The 19,339-nt window shown below is 31.8% G+C and overlaps 1 protein-coding gene across 1 annotated transcript in view; it reads right to left on the bottom strand.

Annotated features, from left to right (window-relative positions):
• The window catches only part of LOC114325310 (coiled-coil domain-containing protein CG32809-like), an 837,016-nt gene that overhangs the window by 800,457 nt on the left and 17,220 nt on the right, over positions 1 to 19,339 (bottom strand). The window contains exon 2 of the mRNA XM_050653062.1: positions 777 to 1,048. Coding sequence (XP_050509019.1) covers positions 777 to 894 — 118 coding nt within the window. The 5' untranslated portion in view covers positions 895 to 1,048. The remainder of the gene's footprint in view (positions 1 to 776; positions 1,049 to 19,339) is intronic.

Below are 19,339 nucleotides of genomic sequence, written 5' to 3'. Positions count from 1 at the left end.
AATAAATATCTCTTTTAACAACGTTTTGTTTACTGCTTTTTTTTCTGCAAAAACACGCTTCAACTCGAAATGTTATGGGTTTGTAAACACTTAAAGAAGACGATAAACGAGTATTATAAGATTCTACTAAAAATCGAACATTATTTTTAAACTTTTTTTCTTTTTCAAAAATTATGCGATACTTTTTGTGATTAGTGTAGTAAATTACCACAGAAAAAATCTAAAATAATAAAAAAAAATAGCAGCAAAATGAACTATCAAAATGAGCGTGGCTTATATGCAAATAAATATTTTTTCTACAACCGTGTTAAAAATGCAATTTTTGGCACTCCATAAGAGCGTTAAAAATGCTACTTTAAGGCACTAGTGCTTTAAAAATTTTAAGGCACTGCAGTTCGTATTGACCGTATAGACAATTTTGATGTAATGTCAAAAAAATATAAAAATAGAATGTCAGTCAAGTTCAAGTAAAAGTTTTTATAGATATTGTCCTGTAATATCCGTTTGTAGAAAAAATATTGTATGATGTGCGTGTTAAAAAGTACATTTTTAAGGCACTCATGTGAATTACAGAACTCGCTTCGCTCATTCTACAAACTTTCACATGCGTGTCTTAAACGTGTACTTTTAACACTTATATCATAAATAACTATTAAATCCAAAATATATATTCTCTTTCGTATAATATAATATTCAACAAATATATTCTGTATGAATCCAAAAAGGCTGCACAGGGTATACTAAAGCTTTGTCGATAATTTAATAAAAAAACTTACCCCCATCTCTGCCGAACTTCCTTTTTTTCTTTGAAGTCCCCGAAGAATTTTGTTTCTGATTCGAAGTTTTCTCACATTTATCTTTGTCTTTGTCCTTATTTTTCCACCGAATTAACATTTTATCTGAACAACCACTGAACACCCTACTCGAACATCTTTTTTACAAAAATAGACTAGAATTCTTTACGCTACCGTTTTATATAAAGTTTTGCATTTACATTTAGCCCTAAAGTGCAATTATTCGTTGTATGACGTGCTTGTAGGTGATGTTTCTGAAAAAGAAATAAGTACGTTAAAATATAGAATTAACTATATTAAAATAAGAGCTACAGAAATAAAAGGTACAATAATATAACATCGACGTCACAACTTGTGGCCTATAAGTCACAATAGTTTAAAGGAAAAAATTGCGAAGTTGTGCATGGAAGCATTTAAAATGGGTTAAGTAATAAATCAAAACAAAACAAAATACCTAATACGCTCCAGAAAAAATTCAGTTAATGTGACAAATTTAAATATTGGTGAATATGAGTTTGAAAAGGTAGAACACTTTGAATATCTTTTTTTTTATTTAGAAAATACAGCCGCATCCACCTTAATGGCGATTAGCCGGCGGCTACAGAATACAAAGCTAAATTCTATAAAATATTCCTATGGATTTTAGAAATTTTACAATATTGTCCGTTGAACAATTAGTGTCCAATAAATTACTTATACTGTTAGGTATGTTGAACATGGCGCGATAATTGGGAAAACGGGGGCATACATTAACAAATGATTAACAGTAACTTGTACATTACATATTTCACATACAGGTGGATCGCTTTTAGAGAATAATTATGAATGAGTAAGTCTCGTGTGTCCAGTTTTCAATCGAGTTATCACCAACTGTTCTCTTCTGTTACGAGTTGAGGGTTCTCAGACTGTAATGTCAATAAAATTATTACCATTAAAAACGCCTACAATGATTCGGAGAGACGGTATGTGCGATAAGGTTTTTGTAAATTTTCATACGTAACTGAGGAGCTAGATGAAATATAAACATTGAATATATGTATACATTGGAACGGGAGCTGTAATCCCTATAACTATAGCTTCTATGTTACTATTAACGGGAAAATCATTTGCAACCAAAGAATTTTTAACAAGTGTCATAACTCCGCCTGAAGGATAATTATTGTCATGTACTCTATCTTTTCTAAAAACGTTAAAATATTTAGGATTAAGTTTTTTTGGGAGTTTAAGTTTGTTTCTTGGAGGCATATTATTTCAATAGAGAATTCAGAAATAAGTGTTTGTAAGGTAGGTATTCGATGGAAAAATCCATCTATATTCCATTGCAATAGCCAATAGCTTAGTGAATTTTCCATGGTGCTAACTTCTTGATTTTCTTCTATATTAGGATTGTTCAGATTATTTGCTGAGCTTTCTTAGATAGGAATTTGTTCGTTAGATAGAATTGTAGCTGTAGAAAGAAAAATAATTCGGAGGATAGCCGGCCCACTACACTTAAGTAATACTAAATTGAGAAAACTGATGAAATACGAAGTAGGAGAACTTTTGAAAGGAGAAGATATCGTCAGATTTACCAAGGCACATAGACTTGGATGTATGAGACATATAGAAAGGGGAAATCCAGAAGCAGTTATCAAGAAAATTGCCAAATGGAAACACATATTATGCAGACTACGTGGAAGACCCAAAGCAGATGGGAGAACCAGATAATCAAGGACCTTAAGAAAATGTGAGTTGGAGAATGGGTAACCATAAGCAAAAAACAGGAACGAATGGAAAAAAATTGTAGAAGTTGCTAAGTCAGACAACCAATTGTAAAACCAAAATGTTAATGCGGACTGATTCCTCGCGACAAATGAATCGTAAGAGCCCAAAAAGAGCGGCCATCACTCCGCTAGGAGTATAGATGCAATGATAATGATGTTAAAGATTTTAATAATATTTAGTATTACTTCGTATAAGAGATGTTTAATGTTTTCATTTTTAAATGATGAAAACGCTGCCAATAGTTTATAATACTATTGTATACGAAATAAATTATTAATACGCACAATATTAAGCAGTTTTTATTGGTGTTAGACTTGGGCTACCGGTTTCAAGGCTTAGATACAATATATGCCACATTATCAGGCCCCAGTACAAAAGTGTTTGTTTAACAAAAACTACAAGCTTAAAACAATATAAACAAACAATACTCAACCAAATCAAAACTAAAGTTCGCAAACAACTATATAACCATAATTAGGTTAGACATTGACAAAATATACAGAGAGGGGCTAAATTATGGAATAAATTTATTTTAAAAAATGTTTATTTCACAAACAAACATTTCTTCTCAGTTAAATTAAATCAGAAACAGCCTCCCGCCTACCACTTGGCAGTGTGAACATTTAATTTAACCAAAAATCAATGGTTATTTATTAAAGAGATAAGCCGCCAATGGAGAAAGTATTTTGAGCAACTCTTAAATACAGAAACCCACACAACGACAGGGCAACAAAGACAGTACCAGTTAGCCGAACCTGAAATGCCAGGGCCCACAATAGCTGAAGTAAAGTCCGCAATTTCGTCCCTAAAAAACCATTAAGCCCCAGGCCCAGACGGCATACAGGTGGAACTACTAAAAAAAGGGGGAAAAAAACTACATCTTGAGATATATCATCTTATAAGAGAAGTCTGGGAAAAAGAAGAAATACCGAAACACTGGCATGAAAGCCATATAATACCTATGCACAAGAAGGGAGACAAACAAATATGTCGGAACTATAGAGGAATATCGTTTATTAATACAACATACAAGATTATATCCACAATACTGTTTATAAGACTAACTCCATACGCAGAGGAAATAATAGGCGACTACCAAAGCGGATTCAGACCAGGAAGGTCGACCATAGACCAGATCTTCGTCTTACGCCAGGTGTTAAAAAGAACTGGGAATTCAACCGCGATGTACACCAAATCTTCGTGGACTTCAAACAAGCTTACGATTCTGTTAGCAGAGAAGCATTGTGGGAGACTATGGCAGAAATGGGAGTACCTGGAAAGCTGGTACGATTAGCAAAAATGAGCACGGAGAACGCTTCCGCACGAATCAGAATTGGCAGCACCACGTCAAAGGAATTCCTCAGTGACACCGTACTTAGACAAGGAGATCCTCTCGCCCCCCTGCTGTTTAACTTCGCACTGGAACATGCAGTAAGGAAAGCTCAGCCACAACTGACAAACGGATTTGCCGCCCAAGGATCAAAAATACTATTAGCCTTTGCGGATGACGTGGACACAATTGCACAATCCACCAGAGATGCAAAAGAAGCTTTCACCCTATTCGAGAACGGAGCCAAGGAAGTTGGTCTTAAGGTCAACGAGGACAAGACCAAGTACATGGTGGTTACGAAGAACCCAAGACCAAAGGTTAGACAAAACGTAACAATTATTGAATACAATTTTGAAGTTGTCAAAGAATTTAAGTACATGGGAGCGATCATAAGATCTGAAAATAAATATGAAAAGGACGTGGCAGCCAGGATCATTGCAGGAAATAGGGTATATTACTCATTAAGGACCCTACTTAAATAAGAGTATATGAGACAATAATTCGTCCCACAATAACGTATGGAAGCGAAACATGGACTCTGAATCAGCGGAAAACAACAAAATTACTGGTACTTGAAAGAAAGATACTGCGGACTATCTATGGGCCTTGCAGAGAAGAGACAACAGGAGAATGGAGAAGAAGACACAATGATGAACTCCAGACAATATATGGAGATGAAAACATAGTACGCTACATTAAAGCAACCAGAATACGATGGGCGGGTCACGTGCTAAGATCAAGCGACGAAAGACTTCTAAACGCCACATTCTGGGAAAAGCCCGATGGAAAAAGGTCAGTTGGTCGCCCGAAAAAGAGATGAAAGGACGCAGTAGCCAGTGATCTACGCAAAATGGGAGTACAGAAATGGGAAATAGCTGCTCAGGACCGACAACAACGGAGGGAAATAGTAAACGCGGCGAAGACTCACATAGAGTTGTAGAGCCAAATGCTGATGGTGAATGGTTCTTTGCCAAATAAACATTTTTTTATATTCTTTGACATCAATAGAATGTATTTTGAGTTAAATAAATTACATACATTCTTGTTTTTGCTTCAATTAATTTAATTCAAAAATTATATTTTTGGTTGCCCTGTACAAATAATGATATTAATGTTTATATTACTGAATAAAGAATTGCACACCCTTTAAAATGACCTAACATATGATCCCTATTCCTATATAGAAAAATCACCGATGACGTCATCGTGCCCAGATGGATGACATCACTGGTACGAAACAAATACCAAAAAATTGTAATTTAAAAATAAAAATCGACCTGTTTCGGGATTTTTCTTCAAAATCGTACATTTTTGAAAAAATGAATTTATTCCATAATTTTGCCCCTCTCTGTATATTCAGTTGAGAGTTTGACAAAATATATAGTATATATAATTGAGAAGGCGTTAGTGCCATTGGAGTATAGTCAATCTCATAAGAACTGCACTAGATAATCAGTCTTCGATTAATATAGGGTTGGTAAAATCAAAATTAAAACTGAAATTAACTTGAGTGTCGATACCGATTATGGTAAACTGCAAACCCAAGCGTAATCACGCCATTAAGAGCGATGCTCAGAATATTTCAATTCCACTAATGTATCAACAGTTTACTTATGTAAATCACCCTCATTTTATAGTACTCAGCGTTTCTTTGACGTCATTTCAGTCAGTTTTTAGTTTTTATTTTTGTTAATTTATTAGTTACTGTAGTAGTAGACGTCATTCTGACAGTTCAGGTTAACTTAGTAATTTTACATTTAGTTTTATAGAATATGATAGTGTAAATAAAAGTAGATATTCTAATACTATTTTTCTCTTTTAGGGTTTCCGTTTAGTTCCATTTATTCCGATTTATTTCCGTTTACTTCCAATTAATTACTTCCGATTTCTTCTTTCAGTATTTAGTTTTGTTGTGTTTGGAATCGTTTGTTTACGTCGATGATATGTTACTGGTTATTCTTCTCATTGGAATTGGATACATCGTTGGATACCTCACTACAGAATTAAGATAAGGATTTTGATTAGGTAATTTATTTTTTTATGCGTTTATGTCCATTAGCCTTTATTATTTTTAGTCTATTTGTGAATAGTACCTAGTGTGTTTTAGGTTTGTTATACTGTTTTTTTTTTGTTTTACAGCGGTTGCGGCTGAGCTCATACGACGCTTATAATTTTCGGTTAATTTTGAGGGCTAAAAGCCCTATTTGCTTTGGCGCATCTAGTTACTTTGTAGGTTATCGTTGTGGTTGTTCAATATTATGGTATTATTATGATTCAGTTTATTATTTTTTTGTTAATTATTGCATGTTCACGGACTAAATTTATTTATTACTTATTTACTTATTATTAATAGATAATTTTTACGTGAGGTATCGCTTAATTTTATTTGTTCCATACACCACATGATTGGTACTGCAACAATTTGGTAGGTTTGGAGTTGCAGTCTACTTTAGGCGTGGGCCGTGGGGCAAACTTGCCTGGCGCCCAGTTAATATCTATTTCAGGTTAAAAGAGAAGTCTCAACGAACCCCCCCATCTCCACTAGAGCATAGCGGGCTACGCCTTTGTTGTCATCCGACAGCCGGTGTAGCAACGTAGCGTCCGCGCACGAGCGGCGAGGCGTTGCAATTTTGTACTCTATGTATATATCTATACTATATTCACAATCAAGATGCACTAGACATAACAAACTGATAGTAGAGGATCCGATATAAAGTCGATTTGCACCGATCTGTTTAATGGATAAAATTTATTGGATATGTAATTTAGCATGTTAACAATTACAAAAAACAAGAGTTGCCCAATATAATCTTGTTCTAACTATAATTAATTAATAATTAAAAAATGATATTTTTTTATGAATTAAAAAAAATTTCGACCGTCCAGATTTTTTTCAGATTTTTTTCAGATTTTTTGGATAATTCTAAAAAAAAAGGTCTTTTTTAATTTTCCTCTAAAGTTGATCGTTTTCGAGTTTTAAACAATTTAAAACTTAAAAAAGAACGGAAGATGACAATTTTCAAGGCTCAAAAACACAAGTAAAAAATATCATTTTTGTAACCATCAACTACATAAATTCAAGTTCAAACCTTTTTCTATCAGGTCCCGATAAGAATTTTATCCATGTTTTATTCTAAAATATATTTTTTTAATTGTTAATGAGGAAGGTTTCTTATGGGGAGACGGGCTTTAACAACTAAAAAACAATGTTTCCGAAAGAGGTTTGTCTCAAACAGTCCAAAAGACTTATCAAGAACTGATAGAATAAGGTTTAAACTTGAATTTAGGTACTTCGATATTTAAAAAATGATATTTTATATTTATGTTTTTGAGACTTGAAAATCGTTATCTTTCGTTCTTTTTTCAGTTTTAAATTGTTATAACTAGAAAACGATCAACTTTGGAGAAAAATTACAAAAGACCTTTTTTATTTAGAATTACCTAAAAAATCTAAAATAATATCTGCCCGGGTCGAATTTTTTTTTAAATCTATAAAAAAATGTAATTTTTTAATTATTAACACGTTGACGGCCAGTGCGTCAAATGTATAAGCTGTTGTGACACTATACGTATTTTGCAAAGTAGATTGGGGAAATTGCTGAATTTATTTTACCACTTATAGTTAATTGAAACAATGAGTTTTTTTAACATTTTTTGTAAACATGTGGACGACGACCTTGGACATCATGTCGCATTTAATATGCATCTGTAGATGTAATGTGATATTTTTGACACTGATTTTTTGTCACAACTCGTTATTTTAAAAATGTCGTCTATAGACGTTGTGTCACAGTACGTCATTAGAAATTAGACGTCTATAGACGTTCTGTCCGTCAACGTGTTAATTAATTATAGTTAGAACAAGATTGGATCGGGCGACCCTTTAAACATTAACCATTAAACAGATCGGTACAAATCGACCTTATATCGTATCTTAGACTATAAGACACGATAACTGTTTTAAGGACCACTCCTGAATGATGATTTACAATGTTTACTGTATCCAGAAATTTAGTGTTTCATTATAAGGATTATTTTAATAACAGCTGTAAAACTGAATAATCCCTTGTAAATACTCTATTATTGTATATTTATCAGAGTTATCCGAGCTGCCAAGACCGGCTTATAGCCAAGCCAACTGTAGGTACATATCATCAGATCAAATATTATCATTCAAGCGTAATGTCAAAAAACTCTCATTAGAAGTCTCAATGAAGAAAATTCCCCCAAAATTATTAAGATCTATTTAGTTAAATTGACTGGACCGGCCGTGAAAATTAATAAGTTTTGCAAAAAACGGGAGAAACAATTTGAATTTGGAAAGATCGATCAGGCCCATCTTTAGCGTAACTTTTAACAATAAAACTCAAAAATTTAGAAACACAAACAGATATTAATCAATATACAGGGTATTGCAAAAGTAAGTTTCACTATTAAAGGTCTTAAATTTAAGGTATATATTTTTTAAATAAAGTGTTGAATAAAAGGTAATGTAATAAATATAATAACTAGGATAATATTATAATAAAATAAATAATAAATATGTAAATAAAAAATAAAAAGTAATCTTTATATACAGAGCGTTTTAAAAGTAAGGTAAAATATTTAAGAGCGATTCTTGGGTTTATTTTAGAAAAAAACTTTTTTTGAGCATATGTCCTAAACGCCTTAAATTTTGAGATAGACGAAAAATCTATAAATCCGTAGATGGTAAACTTTTTATATTATCTCAAACAGCAGATTTCAACTGTCAAACCCGTCTAGACAGTTATGACGAGTAAACATTTAACGTAATTGACCTACTAACAAATTACTTGGAATTTATATAACTTTCTACGAGATGTATCCGATTCATTCTACGAGATGTATCGATACGAGATGTATTCTAGATGTATCCGAGATGAAAATAATAAAATACTAGTTCACGAAATGGATGTCAAAAAGAGATGGAGAAAGTAGTTTGACAGCTTATTAAATGAAGAATTTGACAGACAGCCTATAGAGTCAACGGAGACAGTAGCAGCAATGGTCACCAAAATAACCAACGAGGAAGTGGCTCAAGCGCTTCAAAAATAAATAAAGAAGAAGCAGTAGGACCAGATGATATCCCTGGTGAAGTATGGAGAGCATTGGAAGAGACAGGAACAAGGTGGCTAGCAGGTCTATTTAATAGAATTATGGAAGTCGGACAAATGCCAGACGAATGGAGAAGCAGTATACTGGTACCTGTTTACAAAAACAAGGGATATACAAAAAATGTACATACTATGTATGTACATGTAGATGTACATAGTTTGTATGTACATATACATACATACGTGATGTACATATGTATATAGTTTTATTTCTTTTTATGTCAATAATACAGTACCTAGTATACTATTGCTTATTTTATTAAAACACCAAACTACATTATCTGTACGTACATACAAAAATAAGTATGAAATGTATGCAATAATATGTAGATATAGGTATACATATTTTCTTATTAACATATATTCAACAGACTAACTTTTTTTCTGGAAAAATAATCGGTAATCTGAGACTAATTTCTTTTGTTACCTAAAATATTAGTCCTTGTTGCTTTAAAATATAATAATTAAAAAATTTACATTGGTTTTACCCTCCAGAAAACTTCTTATAATACATATTATAAAGCGGTTATTATATACAAGCGGTTATGACTTCTAAATTAACTGTTTCTAAAAATCCAAACCGACAACGACGTAGGTGGTGGGTGAGCAATAAGAATACAGTCGAACCCGCTTATTAGAGTACCGGTTATAGGAATATCCCGGTTTATGAAATATAAATTCGAGGTCCAGAAACGTTTCCATTTACTCCTTAATAAATTTACCCGTTTATTGGAATACGTAGTCATAAGACAATACCGTTTATTAGAATATATTTCAGGGCAACGGATAAATTTTTACCTATAATTCGAAATTCCTAAAAATTTAAATTATGTCTGGTACTATAATTTCTCGCCAAGGGCTTCAAAGGCCTGTAGTGTTGTTTTATTTATATTATTTGGGTTTGTCAGATAGGTAGTAAATATTTTATGGCGTTGTTATGAGTACCAATTCAATCGTTTAGCGACAAATTCAGTCGTAAAATAATTTCCTTTGTCTAGAAACTATACATATTACCACCCAGTTGCCTGTAATAAAATTATTAAGAAACATTTCGCCCATCCTAATTGCTTGTAAAGTTATAAAATGTTTTCGGGGTGGCCAAACCATTGTAAATTTTTCTAATTTTTATAATTCAGAGCAACAAAAGTGACTAGTATTTTATGTAAAAAAAACAAGCTACAATTACCGATTATTTTTCAGTACTAAATGGGTAATTTTCTTATTAAGGACCTAATTATGTATTTTAATACGAGAATATTTACATAATCCATATATTGCATACATTTCTTATTAATTACCTTATGCATCCACATAACCCTTACGCTCCATACACTCACAATCGTGAGCGTCTTATTTATAAGTGACATTAGGTTTAAAATATCATTTTGCACCAGTTGCTCCTCTACGACACGATAGTGGGTGCACGTGTCTATCATCTCAACAAGTCAAGCATGTCGGAGTGAACAGCGACTAAACGAGCTCTTACTTTTTCGGTGTTTTAAGTGGTATTTCCGATATAAAACTTATTGGTTTTTGGTTGTACGTGGTGTTTGTTATTAGTTGAAAGTCTAGGATATAAAGTGATATCCCTAAAGAAGCTGCAAAAGGTAATTTGACTTACATCCTATTTGATAACGACTCACATATATTCAAGCCATAGTTGCCAGCTAGTTTAGAAAATCTCAAACTATGAGTAAAACAACTAGAAGCACGTCTATATCTGAGGATAGTATAATCGATGCTGTGATTAATAAGTTATTGCCGAGATTAACTGCTATAATTAATGAAAACACAGAGAAACTTGCCAAAAAAATGGACGGCCTAGAAGAAAAATTAAATAGTGCCATTACCAAACTCTCAGCAGTTGAAACCATGATACAATCTAATAATAAAGAAGTTGATATAATTAAAAGTAAAATGGAAAAAATTGAACAAAATTACAAAAGGAACTCGTTAACTATGATCGGAATTAAAGAAGAGGAAAATGAAAATCTGTTAGCCAAGGCACTTACTATATTTAATGAAGGTATGAAGATCAAATGCGCTCATTGGGAAATTAACAATATTTTCAGGATTGGAAAATTTAATAAAGATCAGCCTAAACCTAGAACAGTGATAATTGAATTTGTGACAGTATTAAAAAGGAATGAATTATTCAATTCAAGAAAAGTGCTCAAAAATTCCGGTATGTATTTAAACGAAAATTTGACTAGTCAATCTTATCAACTGCTACGTTCTGCCAAAAGTAAATATGGTAACCAATCTGTCTGGTCTAGGAATGGAAAAATTTTTGTTAGAAGTGACAACAACGTAATGGTGATTAACGATATACATGATCTGAACTAAAGCGATTAAGTTAAAAAACTGGTAGACTGTAATGAGGTATTTATTTATTTTTAATTTCTACTTGTCTATTATGCGATAAGAAATTTATATGTTCGAAAATGTATGATTTTATGTCGGATATAAAATTATAATTATTAATTTGGAAGAAATTAAAGAATCTTTTTTATTTACTTATTCTTAATTTTTATGCAGCAGTATTATTATTTTATTTAGGTTTATAGTATAGAAAATTGTATCTATTTTTGGGTGAAGCCGAATGTTAGTTATGGGTTATTAGTGTTTCGATTCGGGTTGTTGGGTTGGTTTTGTTTGTGAATATATTTTTATGTTAAGGTTATAACCGTGTAATTTTCTATCTCTGTAAAATTCATACTCCTTTTCTTACTCTTGTCGTTAGTATCTCGTCTTATTTCTATTTAAAGAAAATATGATTCATATTTATTACATTAGTTAAACTTTATGATTAAGAGCTCGTGATGTAAAACACTTACGATATCCACCCTTAATATATATTATCAAAACTGCCGAGGACTGAACACTAAATTAAGCGATTTTTTCAGTAGTTGCTTGAATGACAACTATGATGTTATTATTGCTGTCGAAACATGGCTACAGGATAGAGTAATGGATGGTGAAGTAGTAGACACTTCAATTTTTAACTTAATAAGATCAGACCGGAACCTTCAGCTGACAGGAAAATCCACAGGTGGTGGAGTTTTTATTGCACTTAGAAAAAATTATAAAATTTTAAATGTAATAAAATATAACACTTTATTTGAAGCTGTTATAGTTAAGTTTAAGGTCAATAGTTGCAAGTACACCTTTTGTTCTATATATATATACCTTCGGGAAGCGGGGGTAATGTGTATGAGACCGCATTTGAATGTTTACAATCTCATATAATGGATGAAGAAAATATATACCTTTTTGGGGATTTTAATATACCCAGTGTAACTGGTATACATATTGACAATAACATCTCTAATGACATTTTTGAAAAATTACAAGACTTTCTTGATTACAATGGATTTAAACTCTATAATAATATTAAAAATTTGCAAGGTAGGACATTAGATTTGGTAATTAGCTCGGATAGTAACTGGAATAATTGTACAGTCAGTAGAGATTGTCTCCCATTTGTTAAAGAAGATTTATACCATCCTGCCCTGGATATTGTAATTAAAACTAAATCAAAGCCAAAACTAAGTAATCAGCATTTAACAGAAATTCAGTACAATTATAAAAAATGTGACTTTCTTAGGTTAAGTGTAAGTATTAGAGATGCAAACTGGGATAATGTGATTAGGGAACAGTCAGATGTGAATGTAGCGTTAGATGCATTTTATAATATATGGAACAAGTTAATAGACGATTGTGTACCGAAATTTTGTAAATATGTAAATTTAAAAAAATATCCGGTCTGGTTTACTAAAGAAATTAGAGATTTATTAAAAGAAAAAGATAGATATAAAAAATTAAAGCTTGTTTCCAATTACTATGTAGATAAATATAAGGAATTAAGGAGTAGGGTCAATAAATTGATTAAGTTAGAGGAACGTAAGTATATAAGTAATATTGAAAATAATTTATCTACAGATATTAATTATTTTTGGAATCATGTGAATAGTAAGAAAAAAGATATCTCAAGTTTCAGCAATTACACATTTAAAGGGGAACAAATAACAGAGGAAAAGACTGTAGATGCATTTGCAGACTTCTTTTCATCTGTGTATTCATCAATTAAAGCCTCATATAATCTCAATTTTCCTGAAAATACTGTACATAGTGACAACTTTGTAATAAAATTCATAACCGATGCTGAGTACAACAATGGAGTAAAAAAGATAAAACCTAAGAAAGCAGCTGGGACTGATGGGATTCCGCCGTATATTCTTAAAGCATGTGGTGAATGGTTAGAAAAACCATTGCTTCATATATTTAATTTAATAGTTTCCTCTAATAGCTATCCTGTAATATGGAAAACTGGTATTGTAACTCCTATATTCAAAGCAGGTAATAAAATGAATGTAGAAAATTATAGACCGATATCGATAATGTGTGCACCAGCTAAACTATTCGAACAAATTATTTATTCTAGTCTATATCATTATGTCGAAAAGTTTTCGACAAATCGAGCATATGAAACTTTAGAATTAAAGTCCCAATTAGATACTGTATATACAGACTTTCGTAAAGCATTTGATACGGTTGACCATGACGTGTTATTATCAAAATTAAATAAGTTTGGTTTATCAAAGAATTTTATCGAATTAATAAAAAATTATTTGCAAAACAGATCTTTTATAGTTAAACACAATGGAAATACCTCAGGTAAATTTGAAGCTAATTCGGGAGTGCCACAAGGTTCTAATCTGGGGCTTCTTTTATTTGTACTTTTTATTAATGACTTACCATCAGTTTTGAAACATTCAGAATGTCTTCTATTTGCTGACGATTTAAAACTCTACAAACGCATACAAACTGTTAGAGACTCTGTATTATTACAAAAAGATCTAAATAATTTACTTGAATGGAGCTATTGCAACAAGTTATACTTTAATGTAAAAAAATGCTGTATATTTACCGTAACACGTTTAAAAGATCCTATTATATTTGAATATAAAATTAATGAAGAAACTTTACTGCGTTGTACAGAGGTAAAAGATTTAGGCATCACCTATAATAATTTATTATCTTTCGCTGGCCACATAAATAATATCACGAAGTCTGCAAACCGATTACTAGGGTTTATAATTAGACAAACCTTTAATTTTAGAAATATAGCAACTCTTAAAATTTTATACTATACTTTAGTAAGGGCAAAATTAGAATTTGGAGCTCATATTTGGTTTGGTGAGTATCAAACTGCATTAGATACACTGGAAAAAATTCAAAATAAATTTTTAAGATATATTTATTTAAAAAAATATCACATACGGCCAGATTATACTGAAGTTAGAACCACTCGCCTTAGAAATGAGTTTAAAATATTATCATTAGAAGACAGACGGAAACTTACAGCTTTAATATTTTTACATAAAATAATTAACAATAAAATTAATTCACCTGAAATTCTAGCTTTGATCAGGTTCAATGTACCATTAAGATTAACTCGCAATATGGTAATGTTTAATATTCCACTATTATCTACTACCACCAGGGCTCCTCTGGTGACCATGTTTCGACTAGCTAATAACATCAATACTCTAACTGATTTAGATTGGGCAGTCTCACAAAATGTATTTCGGGGAATAGTGTTACGACAAATTATTAATTTATCGGCATAGGATTAGTAAGTGTAGTCTTATGGATAGTATATAAGAATGGTTTGTATTATCTGATATGTTAGATTTACTACTTATTTTGTTTTTTTTGTTATTTTTATTTTTTATGTTATTGTATATTTATTTTAGAAAAATTATTGTATTTTATCCTTGTAATTAGACCTTACAGGTCTGTTAGGATAATAAATAAATAAATAAATAAATAAATAAATCATATTATCGCGGGAGATTACCGAAAATTTGCTTAGATCCGTATGATATTGTTCAGTAAATGGTAACGACTTTTTGTCAAGTGTGTTAATATGGATTCTAGACGTAAGTACACATTTTTATTTGTTTTAAAATATTTATTTTGGTGGATAGTCGTCACAAATTGTGTATGTTTACCTATTTAGACAAAATCATTCAATACTAGTTTGAGGTTACAAATCCACAAACGTGTTTTGAAGAACAACACGTTTGTGAGGGCTAGGAGTGAGCGGTGTCAATGTAAGTTTTGAAGTGTTTCAATCAATGTAAGTTTTGAACTGGTAACAAGGGTTTCTTTTTCAGGAACAACTAGAAAAGTTGAAATGGCGAGACTGACTGCTCATCCAGATGAAATCTACGAACTGCTGGATGAAATTGATTCCGATTTGGAAATTGAACTCGGAGATGATGATGACGATTGGGTACTGTCTGAAGAGGAGAATTTGTCTGTACAAGATGATGAGATTGAAGAAAGTGATAAATCTGATAAAAGTGGAGACGAAAATAATTCCGCAGTTCCCAGTACTGTACAAAATCTCCAAAAATCATCAATGCTAAAATGGGGTAGAACTAATCCATTTAAAAATGAAAATATACCCGAAACAATACTTCCAGATCCCACTGAAGTTTTAACACTATGGTGTTACTTTGAAAAGTATTTAGGAAACTCATTTTTTCAACTGTGTGCAGAACGTACTGCACAATTTTATTTACAAAAACACGGAAGGGAACTTAAACCCAAAGTAACTCGTGAAGAAATAAAAAAAATTTTTGGGATCCATGCAGTGATGGGTTGTTTAAAATTCCCTCGAATTCATTTATATTGGAGCAGTCGTTTTAAACTTCCTGTAATTGCGGATGCAATTCCAAGAAATAGGTTGTATCTCTTGAGAGTCAATCTTCATATTGTGGATGTATGCACGGTAAAAGATGGGTGGAGTTGATATCTGCGATCAGATGATGGAGTGTTATAGAACTTTCTTCAAAACTCGCAAATGGACATTGAAGGTAATCCTACATCAATTTGATTTAGCTATTGTTAACAGTTGGATAAAATACCGTCGCGACTGCCGAAGTAACAAATACAAATCAAAAGATATTAAAGATGTATTATCCTTTCGCTTAGAACTAGCAGATTATTTGTTATGTGGAACGAAAAGTCCAAATACAGAAAACGGGGACACAGAAGATGAACATAAAGACCCTCGTCCAAAGAAAATGAGACCGTCACCTTTACCTTGCACTGACAAAAGATATGATGGTTTTAATCACTGGCCTGTCTTGGAAGATCTAAAAAATCCTTTATGTTACAGATTGGAATCCTGTAAGAGTAGGTCAAGAGTTTCATGCAGCAAATGCAAAGTTTATCTCTGCATGAGCAAAATCAAAATTGTTTTTTTAACTTTCACAACAAATAATGTGTTAAAAATATACTAGTTATTAACATTTGTAATAAATGACAATATGTGTACTTAATATTACTAATAAAGGTTGTAAAATGTTGTAATTTATTTGTTTTGTTTTCTAGGGGGAGTAGTCATACACTCCCAATACTCACAAATGTGTCGGTCACACAATTGTGCATGTCATGCATATACTCCCGGGAAACACAATCGTGAGTATCAATAAAATCTGTCAAAGTGACATAGCAAAATTCTGAAAAAAAAGAGTATATCTCTTTGTTCCCATATAAATGGAAAAATAGACTGAACAACTTGATATGTCAACTTACATTGTTTCGGGAGTGTAAGGGATAATATAATGTAATTTGGTTTTTTGATAAATACGTTACGCTATTGTATTATTGACATAAAAAGACCTAAAACCATATACATATACAGTGGAACCTCGATAACTCGGATTAATCGGGACCGCGGCCGATCCGGGTTATCGAAAATCCGGGTTAGCCGGAGAATATGGCAAAAATTAATAAAATACGGTATACTTACAGATACACTCCGTTAGAATAGAAATAACATCAAATATATTTATATAAATATTTATATAAAATATAAAAACACGCAAACACAAACGTAAGCAAACGGAAGCGAACAATAACAAGACTGTACTACACACAATACAGTCACCACAATCGGAAATCGGAACGATGTTATGTTATTTAAGAACAGTGAAAACTAAAGACCATTGTTTAAAATAATTTTTTTAATAGTCATTTAAACAATGCTAAGACAGTTTGAAATAAATATGTAAAGGAATACTACAGACAGGTGCCTGCTGTTTCTGCCGGCGTGTGGCATGAGTCATTTCTACTATCGTATAGTTCAAATTACACAAATACAAATTATCTCTCAAATATTATATTACATACATACATTTTTATTGTTGAAATGTTTATCTGATAATTAACTATTTTGATGGGAAATAAGCCACAACTAAATTGAAAAATAATAAATACAAATGTACTGAAAATCAAAATGTTTATCTGATAAAAATCGGTCCGGGTTAGCCGGACTTCCGGGTTATCGGGGGCCGACTTATCGGGGTTCCACTGTACATATTAACATAGTATGTACTATTATTATTTATATTCGGTACACTTATTACGGCTAGCCACCAATGATCGGTTATTAGAATATCCCGGTTATAAGAATATTTTTGCTTGGCACGAAGGCTATTCCAATAAGCGGGTTCGACTGTATTTACAAAAATGAAAAAGTACCTACTTTATGATCGGTACTTAAATGTTTGGCGGAGGTTAGAATTGGTGCCCATAATAAAGTTAGTAATAAAGTGTTTATTATCGACAGGTCCTATAAACCAGAAATTATTTTTTGTAAGAAATTGTACATAAAAGTTTTCGGTTACTTGGAAAATGTATTCTAATAAGCGGTACCATTTTACAAAAACGTATTTCTATAAGCAGTTAAATTTATTACGAAGTAAATGAAAACGATTCGGGACCTCAAAATTCTATTCCTTAAACCGGGATATTCCTATAAGCGGTACTCTAATAAGCGGGTTCGACTGTATATTTAGGATATGGCGATAAAACCACATTTCGAAGGCTTTTAATCTGTTTATGTCCCTCGTTTTACGTGTCCAGCCCTCTATGCCATATAGCAGCACCGACCACACGTAGCATTTAGTAAACCTTAAGCGGCGTTTAGACACAGCGATAAGTCACAGCAACTTATTGTGATGACAAATTGCTGTGATTTGTTGATAATTGGAACGCTGTTTAGACGCTGCGATATGTTGCTGCGATTTATCGCGATGTGATTGACCACAACAAATTGAAGAGGGGAGTATTGTATACACTTTACACCCTTCAATAAATTATAATGAGTTTTCATCCTAATAGATCCTGTTAAAATTGATTACAAAAATATAAAGGTTGGGTATGTTATACACGGTATTTACAAAGTTATAACCCATTTTATATGAAAATCTTAACAAGTTCAACTCACTGTATAAATATATAGCACAACGGCAATGGTTTATTGCTGCCATATTTTTTTATTTATTTTCAAAATTTAAAAAAATTATTGATATTGCTAATTTTCTTTATATCTAATACAGGGTGAGTTAAAACTCAAGTACATTATTTTCTCAGTAAAATTTAAATGGGATGCCCTGTATTTTATATCACTATTGAAAAGTACCATTACCGTACTTTAATTTGTATACAACATTCCCTATGTCTAAATTAGTTTTCGAGATATTTTCATTTTTCAATGGACCAGTAGCGTGGCTACCCAGATCACCAGAATTTAATAAACTGGACTGATTTTTTTGGGGTTACTTTAAGAATAAAGGTTCTAAAATGCCTCCAACAACAAGAGAGGAGATGAAAAATAGAATACAAATTGTATTTCGAAGTGTTTATTTACAAATGCTTTGTAGTGTAAGTAACTTATTCAATGACCGTTTTTAGGCATGCATATAATGTGTTAGGCGGTCATTTTGAACAACTTTGTAATTGCATAAATATTTAAAATATTTCAATTTTTTCAAAAATGTTGTATTTTGTGTTCACGTTTTTTTTTTGTAAAATTTTTTACTGATAAATTGTTTTTCGTTCTTTATTTGTTACATTGGTACATTTACATACAAAAGTAGTTTTTATTTGTTTTCACAAAATATTTGTTTTGTGTTTGTTTTTTTTTGCAAAATTTATAACTAATAAATTATTTTTCTTTCTTGTTTCTTACACTTACACAAAAAAGTAGTTTTTAATTGTTTCAAAAATTTGGTAAGTATGTTGTGGTTGTGTTTTTTTTTTGTAAAATTTATTACCAATAAATTGTTTTTTTTTCTTTATTTGCTACATTGTTACATTTATTGCCAGATTGTTAAGGGTAGGGGAGCCAAAGCGGGGATTTTTGCAGTTACTCGAGCGCGTCAGATTATCATATGGGGAGAATCCTGGTATCCTGCAGATGTACCTCTACCATATATTGGCTCTTAACACAGGGG

The sequence above is a fragment of the Diabrotica virgifera genome, chromosome 6 (assembly GCF_917563875.1).
Source record: "Diabrotica virgifera virgifera chromosome 6, PGI_DIABVI_V3a".
Taxonomy (NCBI): domain Eukaryota; kingdom Metazoa; phylum Arthropoda; class Insecta; order Coleoptera; family Chrysomelidae; genus Diabrotica; species Diabrotica virgifera.
The sequence above is the reverse complement of the archived record's forward strand: the minus strand, read 5'-3'. Positions and strand labels throughout refer to the sequence as shown.